Source organism: Perca flavescens, chromosome 12 (assembly GCF_004354835.1).
Source record: "Perca flavescens isolate YP-PL-M2 chromosome 12, PFLA_1.0, whole genome shotgun sequence".
Classification (NCBI taxonomy): Eukaryota; Metazoa; Chordata; class Actinopteri; order Perciformes; family Percidae; genus Perca; species Perca flavescens.
The window spans coordinates 11889142-11905315 of NC_041342.1; the positions used below are offsets into that span (position 1 = coordinate 11889142).

The window sequence follows — 16174 nt, forward strand, 5'->3', positions numbered from 1 at the left end:
ACACGTGTGTACACAAAACATATATTACAAAAGAAACCCCTCTTATTTAGCATTAACATTAACAACCAATTTCTAACACACTGATGTAGTTGTGAGGGAAGATCTTTTTGTTGTACAGCCAGCAGTAATACAGGCATCACATACAGTAATCAATCACACAAATGACAACAGGGACGGATAAATCCAATGAATCTTATCTGCAAATAAATGGAAGCAGCGTGAACTCACTGAACAAATGCTGACTAAGGTCGATGCGGATTGACTGGGGCCTTCTTTAGGACTCGGACTTTGTAGACTTAGGAGAGGTCAGTTAGATTTGTGCCTGTAAAATACTTTCCAACCTGCTCGTTTTTTTTTTTTTTTTTTTTTAAAAAAGGTAAGTAAGTGCCCCCGACCAACAAACAAAAGAGAATGTTTGGATGGACTCAATCAAAACCAGGGGAAACATTCTCATAAGAAGGTGGTGTCAACATTAAAACTTCTGAGCTTGCGATAAAAGCGCATGCACTGACACGATACAAACGGTATTCCTATTAGGTTCAAAGGTTACGTTACCATCAATAATTGTGGCAAGTAGAGGGAGGCTTCTTAAGTCCCAATAAGTCGGCGTGTTCCTTTAATAAAGTGAAATATCATCCCTTTATTTGTGTTGGCACCAGTTACTAAATTCATCCACCACTGTCAGTTTCCTTATTACGGAGCACGGGCACAATAAAGGAATCATTCACAGACTTGATATGTCTGCCCTTACAATGACACTGACACTCCCATGAATACTACCTAAATAAAAGTGGTGAGTGGACACATACCTTGGGGGGGGGACCTGGACCTGGAGACCTCGCAGTTGAAAGTCAACCAACTGACAAATTATGGCTTTTAGTTAGTTATTACTGTGGCTGCTGGTACGTTACTGGAAAAGCCACCATTCATCCCCATTTGGTTGGCTGTATTACACGGTCATAAGTTTGTTCCACAAAATTCGTAGATTATATATTTATATTTAAACAGGACACACCCGGATGTCCTGGGTGAAAGTTTCTTTGACACTCAAGATTTCTGGAAAGGGACATCGCTGTAGAGTTTTTCAAATGCATTTTTTTTTTGGCGCTCTGAGCCTCACAAGCTGAGTGCCATCTAGTTCCATTATGTTCCAGAGAAGGCCGATATCTCTGACGCTGGGCAACTAGCACCAAAACAGTCCTGGTTGATGGATAGCACTACAGGTTAAGAGGAAAAATACGTATTTTTGATTTTGGGGTGAACTGTTCCTTTGAACTGGTTGAGATGAACACCATCTATCATGCTTAACTGTAAACCCTTTTGTTTCGTTTTTGAGGAGTACCACAAAAAGTATTGGAGGCTATGTACAGGATAACTGCCCGGTTACAGTCAATAAATAAAAACTTAAAGGACAATCCCGGCGCAAAATTAACCTAGGGGTTAATAACCGAGTCGACCGTTCTCTGGTATACGTTTTCATGCTAATCGAATGTGACCAGTTTTAGCGCAAACCGCTAACTAGCTTGTAATGCTAGCCGTCGGGGCCATGCGAAAGTAAAAAGAAATCGCTATTTCTATACCACTAACAAGACTCAAAATAGCACCACACTTCCACGGTAGCATAATGAGGGTCCCTACATGTAAACCGAAGTGTTGAGAACTTTGCAAGTGTACAGAGAGTTTATTAAAAAGATAGTTTAGAAAGACCGTAGTGTTCACTATACAAGCGGGCGCCATCTTGCAAAAACAGTCATGAACAGTCGAACGACGAACGGCGCGCTTGAGCTATGTTACTGGTTAGTCGAGTGGTATAGAAATAGGGATTTCTTTTTACTTTCGCACGTCTCGACGACTAGCGTTACAAGCTAATTAGCAGTTTGCGCTAAAACTGGTCACATTCGATTAGCATAACACGTGTTATTAACCCCTAGGTTCATTTTGTGCCGGAATTGTCCTTTTAACGCATTTTTGTAAGACTCCAATACAGCTATAATAAATCTGACATGTCTTCTAACCGACTGCAGTGATACGGAGAGCCAGTAGCCATCCACCTAACAAGACTTGTCCTGCTTTGGCACAGCTACAGGCCCTTTGGCTGAGACATCCAACACCACTAGTTCAAAAATACAAGAAAAAGAAATGCAGGAGGACTGCTTCTAATATAAACACTGCCTGTCTCAGCACTTTGATCTGCTCATTTCAAGTGAGATAAAGTAAATTGAAAGTTATTTTTCTTAACCAGTCTTTACTCAAACAGTTGATGTTCACAAAGAGTGTACAGGTTTGAGGCTGCCTTAGACAAAAGGCCCAAATGAAACCTAAGGAGGCCAACAGTTGAAACAAGTTCAACAAGTTAAAAAAAAAAAAAAAACTTGCCTAGGTCCTTCTGAGAACTCCGAAACAATTCCTCTGCACAAAAAGCAGAAACAAAGCAAAGTCTGAAAATGATCCTCTTAGCACTGTATCGTTTATTTGGGATCAAACTAGTATCTGGTTACAATGTTTGCCTCTAGAGCTAGCTTTCATCAAAAAAAAAAAAAAAAAAAATCTTAGTGAAGGCCAATGTTTTGACAAAATGGTAAATGTCCTGTGGCGGGAGATAAAAAGGAAAAAGTGCTTTTTTTTTGCTAAGGAGGGAGCTGAGCCAGATTGGCATTCACACCCTCCAATCCCGATATCTCAAAATTTAAAACAGGATGTCTGAAAACCAATCAATATAATAAATATAAAATACATCTTAGGTTTTCTACAGATTGTGAAAAGGACGTGACAAAAATAGCTTTCTTTTCAAACTCAATGCACTCATAACTCATTCACTGCATAAATAAAGTGTATTAATAACATTACTTACAACTATTATAATAAACCTTAAGCGCTTGGAAAAACCAAAGTATGCTTGGCCCTTTAAAACGTAAGGCTTGGGCCTTGAAAACAGATCTAATTTCCTTCCATCTTCACAGTAGACGCACGTAGACACACCTATGGGAAGAGATACTTATGGTGCAGAGGGAGTGATAGGTACAATCTCAATTGTCAAATTTGTCAAAAGGTTACCTAATATTATTTCATTTCTTTGGGGTTGCGACTTCACACAGTTCTTGATTAATCAAATAGTTTTTGTAGTCAACAGCTGATTGGCTAAGAGTTTCCAATTCTGCCTTCGTTAAACCTTGTGAGCGAAAAGCTTATCCAAGTTAATGCTTCCTTTAAAAACCTTATTCTCAAGCACAATTTGTCTTCACTGCAAAAATTTCATAAATTATGAAAATAACATCTGTACGAGCAAAGGGTAATTTATAGAAGAAATGTCACTAAAAGTGACAAGCTGCTAAATGTGGCGGTAGAGAAAAAAATAAATAAAAAAACCTGTTAAAGATAGTCCAACCTTTTCCATATTTAATAATTCACTGATGGCTTCTTCCTGAGAAACTAAATCAAATAAGGACATGAAGGAAGAAAACACAATCTACAGAGCGTGATGGTTAACCGAGGTCAAAGAACATTATTCAATGCACACAAAAGTCATTGTAAGTCCCAGCCGTATTTCATAAATATGTAGCCTGACAGGCCGTGGAGGAAGAGGAAGAGGAAGAAGAAGAGGAAGAAGAAGAAGAAATGAGGAGGAAGCTGGTCGTTCCTATCAGCAGTACAGATCTGGAGCTGCTTATCTCCGCCGCAGGTTGACGATTTGGAGAGGAGAGGTGGAAAGCAGGAGGAGACAGAAACGGAAACGGGACGTCACTCCATGATGGCTCGGTAAATGATGGGCTCAATGTAGTCCTCTCTGTATCGGGAGTTGATGACTCGTTGCCTTTTGGAGTTCTGTTTGACGTCGTTCTGCGTGAAGAGCTCGAAGCGCATGTCTGACGCCACCGACTGAGGACCAAAAACATCGGACAGAGAAATTAGTGCGTGCCGGTGCTACAGATCTCTAATGGACAGTACGGGTTAGAAGTCGCCCCTTGCATACTTCATGACACGTTTTATTTGAATAAAAAGAAGGTTCAGAGACCTTCGGAGAAAACTGAAAATTACCATTCGTGACTTGACTCGTTTGGGCAGATTCTCGTCTAGAGTGTAGATGTCGTCTCGCTTGACACTGATTTGTGATCCGTCCTCAAACTCCACCTGAACGCACGCACGCACGCACACACGCACACACACACACACACTTGAAGCCACTAATACACACATAACGTGAATGAAAATTCCCTTCACCATGCGTTTTCATGAATTCTGATTGCAATTTAAGCACTTTACACACATGCTGCAATTAATCACCTCATATATAGGTGTTTAACTGGGAAAACAACAATAATAAGCAGACTGCTGTGTCCCGCATCATTTCGCTCTAAAAGACCACTTAACATAATAAGAGAAGACACTACATAATTAAAGGCACTTCACTTTCAGATACAGTGCCAGTGAGACACAAAAAGAGGAGCAGATTAGTGGGGGTGGGGGTTTACCAGGTACATAAGAATTGAGTGCGACGCCTTAAACTTGGCTCCATATATCAACCCGTCTGTCCATCGCACTTGAACAGCATCACCTTCGGCGGGTGGACCGAGCCGGACGCAGTCGCGGTTCTGAAAAGAGAGCCAAAAGGTGAACTCGGGCTGTGTACTGGATGAGGAAACGTCTCTAAAACAGGGAATAATGTTTACTTTAACTTGTCACGTACTGTATCTCATCTTTACTTGCTCTTGTAGAGTTAATTTACTTTTACTTGTTGTATATATTTATTCCTTTTTTTTTTTTTTTTTTTTCTTTTCATTTTGTACGTGTACTTCTCTGTCTGTCACGTGCTGCAGCAACACCTGAATTTCCCTCTGGAGATCAATAAAGGTTTATCTTATCTTATCTTAAGTCTCACTAAGTGTATCTATGTATTTTACTACGCTTCACCCCTTGACATATCATTTCAGTAAATTGTGAATGGAAGCTATTCTATTGACCTCGATGTCCTCTGGGAAGAGGTTGTCGCTGTAGGAGCCGTCGTCGAACACGACTTCGTAGAAGGTTGCCGTGGTCAGCTCCACCACGTCGCATTGGTAGTAGCGGGCGTTTTTGTGTTTCGAGATCACCCTCTGCCCGACTGCCAGCTCGCGCAAGGAAGCCGCGTTGCGCTAGGGGGAACAGAAACAGAGCATTGCTTACAGAAGCTTATCACTCCGCTGCAATAAAAGACACATGAAAGATAAGTGGTTGTAGTAAAAAAAAAAAAATGAATCAACAACACAGTCTATAAAGATAACCCTGCTACAAACTATTGTAATGACTAAATCAACATGTGGTCAGTAATGTGTACCCAAGTAATTGTGCTGCTCTGTGATCATTGTACAATATTCAATTGAACATTACAGCTGAGGATTTTACACGGACAAGCCCAGCCTTGTAGTCACATAACTTAATACCACAAGAGCATGGAAAAAAAACAACAACTCTGCAGCAAGTTCATTTAGATTCAGTGAACATTCATTTGGTCACTGCTCAGCTCTCGACAGGACCAAACAGATGTCTGTCTCCCCCAATTAGTGAATCCAAGCAGCATGAACATGTACAAAAACCTAAAACTATTACGGTGCTGCACGGCTGATCAAAGCAGTGCTGGAAGTTTAGACGCAAGGTTAATTAGACTGCCTTCACAAAGACCCTCTTTGTCAAAAATCTACAATAATACAGAGAGAAGTTAGGTGCGTTTATTCATCTTATGAAATGGAGGGAAAAAAAAAAGATTTATATTCAACTTAAAGTGCTCATTACTCTCATTTTCAGGTTCATAATTGTATTCAGAGGTTAAATGTTTACATGGTTTCATTTTCAAAAAAACACCATATTTATGTCGTACTGCACATTGCTGCAGCTCCTCTTTTCACCCTGTGTGTTGAGCTCTCTGTTTTAGCTACAGAGTGAGGCATCGCACTTCGGTTCCATCTTTGTTGGGAGTCACACATGCTCAGTAGCTAGGTAAGGACTACTAGCCAGTCAGAAGCAGAGTATGAGGGCGTGCCACGCTAGCAGCTAGGCGAGCATTATAACGTGTGTTACAAAGTGACGCACGTTTGTCTCTGAAGTAAAGGCTGGACCACAATAGAGCTGTTTGGAGCAGTTTGTGAACAGCGTTTTCTGTTGGAGATGGTAAGTCCCTTTGGGGTGGACTTTGGGGTTTTGGGCAACAGTCTGTGATTAGTTCACGTCTGTAACAGCTAGCGTGTCCAAAATGCTAAAGTCAGTAGATAGAACAGGTGAAGCAAAGATAACGTTGTCGGTAGCCTAACTGCTACAAACAGGCTCTGTAATGAACGACACGCTAGCATGCTGACGGATTTGGTGTATGTGTAGTCAGCTGAGCTGGCCTAGAGAATATCTGGTTTAAACAGTTGGATGATGCCGTTCTCAATGATGCTCATATTGCTCCGTCAAGTTGGCTGGAAGTGATGTAACGTAGGGTTTTATGTGGAGTAAGCACTACCGTTTAAAACAAAGAGCCTTTTACATTTTACATCACTTGTAAGGAAATAACGGGAGAACCAGCTTTAAAAGGGACGTATATTTCTTTGTCAACAAGTGCTGTGCACCGGATCCAATTCATGCCAATGTGAAGAGTGCTTCATGTGGATTTGAAATTTAAAGTGTTAGATTGAGAATGTATGTGGGCAACACTGTACATGTCACATTCTGGAAAGCACGATAACAAATAGCAGTTCTTAGCAGTAGTGTAAACAAGCTTCAATTATGACAGTCAAACTGTCACTGAACACAAACACCTGGAAAAACTATGTATTATAAACCTTATTGCATAATCAACAAAACCTCCGACATACTTAAAGTGTGTGTGAATCTGATCCTTAGAAGATGTAACACTCTCAAACTCAGTCAGAATCCAAATCATATTCAGCATAACTAAGCTTCTTGTTTGGGCCTGCTCATTATGCCACTGTGGCAGAAATCACCAAACTCTGATTCCATGGAAGGGAACTTTCTTTACAATAAGGAACCGAGATTTTTTTCAACATTTGGGGAATAGAATAGCATGGGGGAATTCCAGAGGCGATCAAAAAAATACACTATCAAAAGGTTAAGACAGGGTTAACTTGTCTTTTTCATCTTGTTTTTCAACATGCATGTCAGTTCTCAAATCAGAGAAATAGTCATTTCAGTTCTGAATTTGCGGCTTTCCTCTCAGCTAAATAACCTTATCCGCACTAACCAGTGAAATCAGACACAGAGCAACGGTTTCTTTCTCACAAAAAGAAAACCCCAAAATCTAAACCGCTTTGCGAGGTAACGCATGTAGAAATGATGTGACCTTCCACACCTATTTCATTCATCCCGCACACACACTCTCTTTAACCTCCACTCACCCACTTCTCTACACATTACATGCTTATCATTCCAATATGGATCTTGAGCCGCATTCCGACCAGAGGGATTTTTGCAGTTCCTAGAACATAACGTTCCTAGTAGAGGTGTGAATCTTCACTGATCTTGATTCATGATTATCATGTCAGCGATTCAATTCGATATCTCCATCCAATCGATTTTTCTATTCAAGCCATATAGGATATTTAATTCATAGCTTCTCAAGCTTCAAAAACAAAACATTCTGCCGTGCTCCAATATTAAATAAATTGGATACATTAAACAGCACCAAGCACACGGCACTTCCTAAATGTGTAAACAGAAATGTTGTTAGGCTTACATTAAATTGTAAACTGAAATAATCAATTATGAGCCTGCCGATTATCGAGCATCGTCCATGTCCGCGATTCGATGCATCGATTATTTGATTAATTTCAACACCTCTAGTTCCTAGAACCCTTTTTTTCCCGCGTTCCGACTGGACCAATTTGGGGATTATTAAATTCCTCTGGCCGCAGTTCCTGTAACTCTTTCAGCTCCTACTTCAGGGCAGGGTCTTTTCGCTTTTCCTTCATGTGGTGATTAGATGGCTGTGATTATAATAACAAAAGGTCAGTTCCTATGGCCACTTGGCCAGTGAGAATGCTAATGGGAAAAATTGGTTTTGGGGGAGAGTAGTTAGTAGAACTGTTTAGAAGTGGACTGTTCTTATAACTCCTTGGTTCCTAACTACTTGGTCGGAAAGAGGCTTTGCACACTACTCTGCACTATTACTTTTTGCACTTTACATCCCCCTCCACGTGAACTTGTCTTGATATTATGTCTCATTTGTGTAAATGAATTTTTGTATATTATGTTGACATGTGCCAATATGTATATTGTACTCTGTGTCTCTATTGTACAGTATATTACTATTGTCTACTGAATGTTTACTACTAGATGTCTATTTGTTGAATGTATGGAGAGTTAACACCTACCAAAGTCAAGTTCCTTGTGTATGTAAGTATACGTGGTCAATAAAACTGATTCTGAGTCTTACATTACTGTTTCTGCACGGTTACCTCAGGTAAGAGGGGCGCTCTGTGTCTGTGGCAGGTGATGAAGACTATGAACGGCCAGTCATCCGGGTGCATGAGGATACCAGCTGCCTGAGCGCAGGTGGGGTGGAATGCTGTTGAGCAGCGCCCGTGGGAGCACTGGACACAGCAGCCATTCACCTCCCTCTTCATCCGTTTCCTGCAGTACGCACACTTCTACCAGAGTGACAAAGACAAGCGAGGAGAGGGAACAGCGGTCGAGAGGAAAAGTCACGAGTGGCGGGTTAAAGCAGAGGAAGAACAGGAGGAGAGAGGAAACAAGCCAAGTGGGGAGGATGGGAGGGAGGGAGACACATAAAAAAAAAAACTGTTATCAAAGGAAGTTCAAGGCAGGCAGACCCAGACACGAACTGGAACACAGACAAGTTAAGAGGGAAATTACACAACTTCCTTTCGATCATTTCATGGCGTTATGACATCATATGGGCTTATTTAGGAGTAAATCCATTGAGATCAAGGACTAGAACAATGGAGACAAGGCCAACCTTTGTGAAGAAAGTCCAGCAATATTCCCAGACTGCTTGTATGTGACTCATACACAAGCATGTACTGTCTGCCTTTCACATTATTTTCAAGTAAGCAAGTAACATGGCCATGTTTTTTTTCTAAATCAAAATGTGGGCTAGGCTTGCCACGGTAGACGTCATTTGCGGTGTTACCCGATGGTCGGGCATACAAAGTAAACATCAAAGTAAGCACTCTACAGATATTGAGCGATATCAATGAATATGTATTCTTGTAAAATGTCTGGGGTGTTCGGTAACACCAGTGTGGTCATGAGATTAATAACCGATGGGAAGTGTCATCCCTAATGTGGGCAGAAAGCATTTTTCAGAAACACACAGGGGCTAGAGTGAGAAGTGAAACAGAGTAAGGACAGCCAACAGGCGCCACAGCAGTTTCACTAGTGTTATATGTGTGTTCTCAGTGAGAGCCACAAACAGATGCCACCATCAGAGTACAACTCTGTTTACCAAGAATCCAATCTGTGTGCGGGTTTAAAGTCTTTGGAAGTGAAAAAAATAGACCTGACTCAACATGCCACATGAATACATAGATAGGTGTCATGGTATTAGTGAGAAAGTTACTGTTCGTCAATGAATAGTTATATCAAAGTATTTAAAGATGCTTTTGAATAAGACAAACTCAGCAAAGAGGCGGGGCAACTAGTAGAGCAGAGCGCTGTAGCTGTAGGGAGTCTTACCAGTCTGAAGCGCGGCAGAGGGATTGCAGAGAGGTCAACGGGGCCTCGCTCAGTGACGTTGACAAAGCGAGCTTCCAGCACGGTGATGGCACACAGCACATGAACCCACCTGTGTGAAAGGCAAACACAAAGTACATTTAGGACAAACAATTCAATGTCCAGGGCGCAATGTTGAGCATGTATTAAGAAATGTGGTTACACAATAAACATAGCGTGCAGGCACTGACTTGTAGTTGGGCCTACAAGTTAAAGCTAGGGGAGGCAGTTTTTTAGTCATTGGGCAAAAATTCCATAATAATCGACTTCTGCACCTCTTCTTGGCACCGTTTCCAGACATGAGAAAACGTAGCTCACAACAGGAGACTTGGCCAATCACTAGGGCTGGGTACCAAAGTCAATACTTTTTAGGCACCGACCGAATTGCCTCTGAAGTATTGAGTATCAAAAAATGCCTTGTCATTCAATACCCAATTTCAATACCTAAGGAGTAAATCTCAGCCCAACTATAATGTCTGCATATGATCCATTAGAAAAATACTACAACTACCACAACTTCTTGTAGTAACTATGACTTCTACTAAATTCATTTATATAAAACGTGCTTTTCTAAATAAAAGACCAAAACTTACAATATGGGATTATAACAAATTGACAAATACATATTCAGAGATTAAATGATTGATACATCTTTAATATTAAGATTGTGTCCAGTTCAAGAATTGATAAATGTGACCAAAATATCAGTATAACAAATGAATAAACAAGATTTCAACTTGAGCATAAAAGAATTATTTGACAAAAAGAAAACTAGTCAATGTCCACGGTAGCACATACACACGTTGTCCACATGGCTACCGGTCTTAAAGGGGAAGGCTCGGCCGGTAACAATCGTGTAAAAAAAGGAGAACGGTGAAAGCTGACTTTTTGATCAAGCAGCAAAGAAGTTGTAGCGTCAACATCGCAACGTCCTGCGATGTGATTATCGCGCATGCACACATGGCGATGTAGACAATGAAACAAAATATCGTGCAGCCCTAAGATGAACACCAACTACTCAACATCCAGCATAGTTAAACAATTGTTTATTTTGGTCCAGTCTGTAGTAACCCATTTATAAAAAGGAGACACTAATTGATAAATAGGGGGCAGTAGGGTTATCCCTCCATCGTGATGGCTGGCCGACATCACGATGGAGAGCCACCATCGTGACGCCACGCCCCCCACCCTGTAAGACACACACCCTAATATCCTAGTCGCGGGCGCTGGATGGGAAATAGACAAATGCGTCAGTCTTAAACTAGCAAAGACACTTGCGTCAGGCTTTGCACTGTACAGGGTGCAAGATAGGGCCCCTTAAGTGGAAGCTACTTTTTCCACCCTTAGGTGCAACCTATTTGTGAAAAAGACCATCGCTTTGAGCAGACTGGATTGGCTATAGTAATACATTCTCTCTCTCTCTCTCTCTCTCCCTGTCAGTTGTAGCTCGCTCTACCTGCTAGTAACGTTGGACACAGTGGCAGGGCTTAAAGTGAAAAGAAATCCTGAGCCTGAAGCTTTTTTGGAAGGGTACATTCCTTACATTACACGTCACAATCACACATTTGCATTGTTTAGCTTTTCATAAACTCTTGGACAAGGCTGTTGTGTTTAAATAACTCAGGCATGAAAACGGGTCAGGGGTGAAAAAGGAGAGAAGGATATTACCTCTCTGGGGGGTCTGGGGGCATGCTCCCCCGGAAGTCCCCGTCTTTTGGGCTAATGGACAAACAAATGCCGCTGCCTTGACAGAGCTCCAGGGCCTGCAACTCCCCTCTTCCTGCTAGCTAAATGGCCCGTGTGGGAGAGTGAGAGCGCGGTCAGCGAACTTGTTACACCAGCAATCTCTTACCACATGTTACACACATGTCACGCCACTTAAACAACATCTACCTAAATGTCTTATAAAGCTAACAACGGTGTCCGATTTCAAATTAATGAATATTTGTGAATACTAGGTGTTTCGTTAGCTGCGGCTGTCCCTTCAATCCTAGCTAGCTATGTGTAGCTAGCTACAAATCACGGATAGTTAGCTTCATTTTCGGCGTAATTCGAGTATATTTACAGATTGAATTTCGTCACGCCACTTATACAACATCTACCTAGCTAAATGTTTTGTTTTCAAGTTAATGAATATTAGTGAATTTCAGAGGAATTCTGAGAGTAGGCTAGCTAGTTCTCATTGATAGAGCTACATCCAGCCGCAGGCTCTATCAATGAGACTCAGGGACAAGCAGCGTTTATTTCCCCAATCGTTTGTTTAAATAACTCAAAACATTATAATTACACACATAAGTTTAACTGAAACCTGTGGTAAGAGATTGCTGGCGTAACAAGCTTGCTGACCGTGCTCTCACTCACATACACCGGGCATTTAGCTAGCAGGAAGAGGGGAGTTGCAGGCCCTGGAGCTCTGTCAGAGCAGTGGCGTTTGGTAGTCCATTAGCCCAAAAACGGCGACTTTGCGCAGGTATGGAGTGCTGTGGGCTGCCAGCCTAACTGAGCTCAATCAAGCTCACAGCAGGCCGGGGTCTGTGAAGGAAGGCAGGCCGGGCGGCGAGGCAACAACCCAGGCAGCACCGGCGCTGAACTCCGACACACAGTCGGACAAAATTTGCAATTAGCCATCCATTTTCGTAAAGCGACCCATATTTGAGATTTACATAGTTGATTTCTCGCATAAAAAAGTTTCAGAAGTGAATTTTGTAATGGAATAGCAGAGATCTGCGTGACTACCTGATCTCAGGGGCGTGACTGTTCTCTTAATACACCCATGGGAGTGACAAAGTTACAGGTCTTGGGAGGTTGACGTTAACTTCCAGCTTTGTTGAGATTCGCCCTTTTCAGCGGCAGTTTCAAAATATGAGATTTTCATAGTAAAGGGGTGTCAATGGGATTTTGAGCTTCTATGTATGTCCTATTTACCCACCGAACTGTCGTTATTCAACTATGACAGAGTAAAATCGGTTTTGCATTCTATCACCCCTTTAAGTGAAAGTAGATCAAGTTGTAAAAAACTGTCCCTACTAGCATTTACAGAGGGCATTTAAATGTATGTCTGATCTTTTCTATGTTAACTGTTAGCCCATAGTAGTAGAAAAAAATATTTATGTAAAAATATATATGAGATATAGTAAAATATAAAGTGCTTAGTGAACCTTCCCTGAATAAATAAAAAGGTAAAAAGAAATCGTGATATAGTGGAGTATCGGCACAAAAAAAAAAAAAAAAAAAAAGAAAATCACAAAAAAATCCCTCACGGTCATAAGCCATTCAAGATGATGTTGGCAAACGTTGCTTCTGTCGAAATGCATTTTCTGCCATTTAAACTGACGTTCACTTACTGTGTGCAAAGTGCAACCACGGGCTGGGGGTGTGTCGTAACTGCACGTACACACAGATACTGTGTGTGTTGGTGTGAGTTTGTGTTTGTGCATTTAATGCGGTCAAAGCAGAGTGAATGGTATGCATGGGTAGCAATCTGTTATATACCAACCGGTCTGACCATGTCTGGGCTGTTTAGTAAACATAAATCCTTCCTGAGCACTTTTTCTTGTCACTATCTTCAGTGGTGCCCTCATGCTGCATTAGTGGGTAGAACTAAAAAGTCAAACCAACTGTCCACTTTACTGCCTGTCCCATTAAACCAAACTCCACTTCTCCCTATAACTAATAGCTCTTTGGGTTCCACATAAGACCGACCACTCACTGTCTAATGTCCTCTACATCCTTTTTCAAAAATGACATTTTATCACAACATTATTTCATTGCAGATGTATATCAGTATTCTTAAACTTTCACCTTAAAAAAGGTCCCATGGTTTGACAATTTCACTTTGAGGTTTTTTAACATTACTATGCGTTCCCCCAGCCTGCCTATGGTCCTCCAGTGGATAGAAATGGCGATAGGTGTAAACCGAGCCCTGGGTATCCTGCTCTGCCTTTGAGAAAATTAAAGCTCAGATGGGCCGATCTGGAATCTTCTCCTGATGAGGTCATAAGGAGCAAGGTTACTTCCCCTTTCTCTGCTTTGCCCGCCCAGAGAATTTGGTATCATGGCTTTCAAACGAGAAAGGTGGCAGTTGATCAAGGCCACACCCCCACCCTCCACCTTGCCCCCCCCTCTCCTCCTCAATAGCTACAGACACAGAAATGGCATATACTAAGGAAAGCTCATTGTGGGACTGGCTCTAGTGGCTGTAATTCTGCACCAAGGCTGAATTTCAGGAAAGAGACTTCAGATACAGAATTAGGGGACCACTAAGGTCTATATACAAGCATCCAAAGAGCAGCATGTCATGGGACCTTTAAATGTTACTGTTGTAAATTAGGGACCAGCTCAGATTACCATGACTACTGTACTATACATATGATATCACTTTAAAGTTGGTGATCCACAGATTAAAGCTTGATGCTCGTCTGCTGGTAGGACTTACTTGTCATTGTTGGCTCTCTGCAGAGCGCCGCCTCTCAAGGAACACAGACAGCAGTCCTGAGGAAGAGGAAGAAACACACAACAATGCTAAATTTGGCAACACATTCTTTTATCTTCATCACATCTAAATCCTGATGTTTGAATATATGATGGGATACCCCAGTCTCCTCTACTGGATAACATGGATAAGCATTAGCAATTAAAGCTCAATCTATTCCTTTGTTTCTCTCAAATCCACAGTGTACCTGGTGTGGCAGCTTTCTTAAAACCTTCCAACGTACAACACTGCAGATCAGCGAACTTCCGAGTGGCACTAATATATAAAGAGAAGCTGACAGGTTCAATAAGGAGGACTCTGTCAGGAATTGAAGTGAAGAGACCACGGGTCTCATTTATAAACGTGGCGTACGCACAAAACAGGGCTGAAAATGGTTGCGATTTATAAAAAAAACAAAAACATTTTGGAGACAATGGGAGTTGGCGACGCAGATGGTGAGGTGGTGAACTGAAGTCAAGACGGCAGAAAGTAAAGTAAGTGTGGAAAGAACGATTACTCGTAATATGTTCAAGTATTGATGCCTCACGTACATTTCTTCCCTCCATATCATCCACGTTACCATGAAGATTAAATCCAGCAGTGCTTTTCGCGCTTGTACCGAGTGATACTTGTTCATAAACACCTTGTAAAATCCTACTCAAATCTTTAATCAAAACTTGTTCTTAATATTTAATCGGCGCTGTCTCAACGTCACATTGTCCGCTACGGAGAGCAGGAGGAGGAGACGGCCCAACTGCATGGAATACAGGAAAGCATCAAATACCCTAGCATTAGATAACTGCAGAACACAGTGTAAATAACTAAATATCTGTCTTTAATACTGTGCATATATCATCAAATGTCAAAGTCTGGAAATACAGCAGTTAAACTCTCGCGCAATCGTTACACTTAACTCTCCTTGTTATCGGTCCGAGCTTTACAGTTTTTGCTCATTGCTTACGCACTGAAATTAAAAGTATTACATAATTATCAAAACCTGACACTAAAGGAGCAAAACATTGGCCCAGATGTGCACCACTATAAGCACGTCAGCCTCACACTTTCTGCAAAAAAAAGCACACAGTGATTTTCAAAACACACTTGTATACATTAGACACAGACGTATATCATGATGTGAAACACAGCCATCAGGTAAACAAACACATTAAACACACCATTCAGGTTTAAGCACTATACAAATGCAGCAGGTAAGTCTAGTATTTCCTATATTGTATTTAACTGTAATTGTAACCTGTACCGGATACAGTATTGTATGTCTGTCTGTTTGCGGAGCCAACAGTGTTATGCACACTACTGTAGTAGCTGTATGAAAACTGAGACATGTTTTGTTGTGATTCTCCATATTGACTGATGAACTGATTTGGGTACATGGAAAGAAATACCACTAAAACAAAAAATTTGATTTTGGTTTTCGGTGTGTTGTCCCTCCACGCCCTACTTTTTCCTTTGCATATTGCAAAACTTGTTATCTTCTGCACACACGCTGAAGAATTTTCAAACAGCTGACATGTTGCAGGTTAAAAATCCCGAGGTTCCCTACATGTGCGAGAATAGCACAGATACGCGCTTCACACCGAAAAAGAGGCTGTGTCTCTGTCCGTGTGTGTGTGCGTCCTTGAGAACTGTAACTCGTATATCTTATGTTGTCAGTTAATTGTAGCATTGACCGGCATATGTCAGACTGACCTGCCCGTCGCCAGTCATGGCCGAGCACGTGAAGCACGGCTTCGGTAGCAGTCGTGTTGAATGTAAACAAAAAGCTGCTCGCCGTCGCTGCGCTATCCTCCTCGCGTAAAGCCCGCCTCAACGGTTGTGATTGGTGTAAAGCCCGCCTCAGCGATTGTGATTGGTGCCTCAATCAATTTTGAGGACATTGGAAATGGGTTTGAATGGGCTCTTCGCCTGACTGACTTGCAGAGCAAATCTCAAATTTGCCAGAAGTTCGTCAGGGTTTACCCAGGCTAACTAGTTGATGCTTAA

The 16174-nt window shown here is 41.6% G+C and overlaps 1 protein-coding gene across 2 annotated transcripts in view; it reads right to left on the bottom strand.

Annotated features, from left to right (window-relative positions):
• Positions 1 to 2450: 2450 nt before the first annotated feature.
• Positions 2451 to 16174, bottom strand: part of kdm4ab (lysine (K)-specific demethylase 4A, genome duplicate b) — a 30207-nt gene continuing 16483 nt past the window's right edge. For both annotated transcript variants that reach the window (XM_028593151.1, XM_028593150.1), the window contains exons 17-23: positions 14138 to 14193; positions 9667 to 9775; positions 8427 to 8618; positions 4959 to 5129; positions 4470 to 4589; positions 4036 to 4128; positions 2451 to 3876 (exon numbers count right to left, since the gene is read on the bottom strand). In XM_028593151.1, coding sequence (XP_028448952.1) covers positions 3739 to 3876; positions 4036 to 4128; positions 4470 to 4589; positions 4959 to 5129; positions 8427 to 8618; positions 9667 to 9775; positions 14138 to 14193 — 879 coding nt within the window. In that variant the 3' untranslated portion in view covers positions 2451 to 3738. The remainder of the gene's footprint in view (positions 3877 to 4035; positions 4129 to 4469; positions 4590 to 4958; positions 5130 to 8426; positions 8619 to 9666; positions 9776 to 14137; positions 14194 to 16174) is intronic.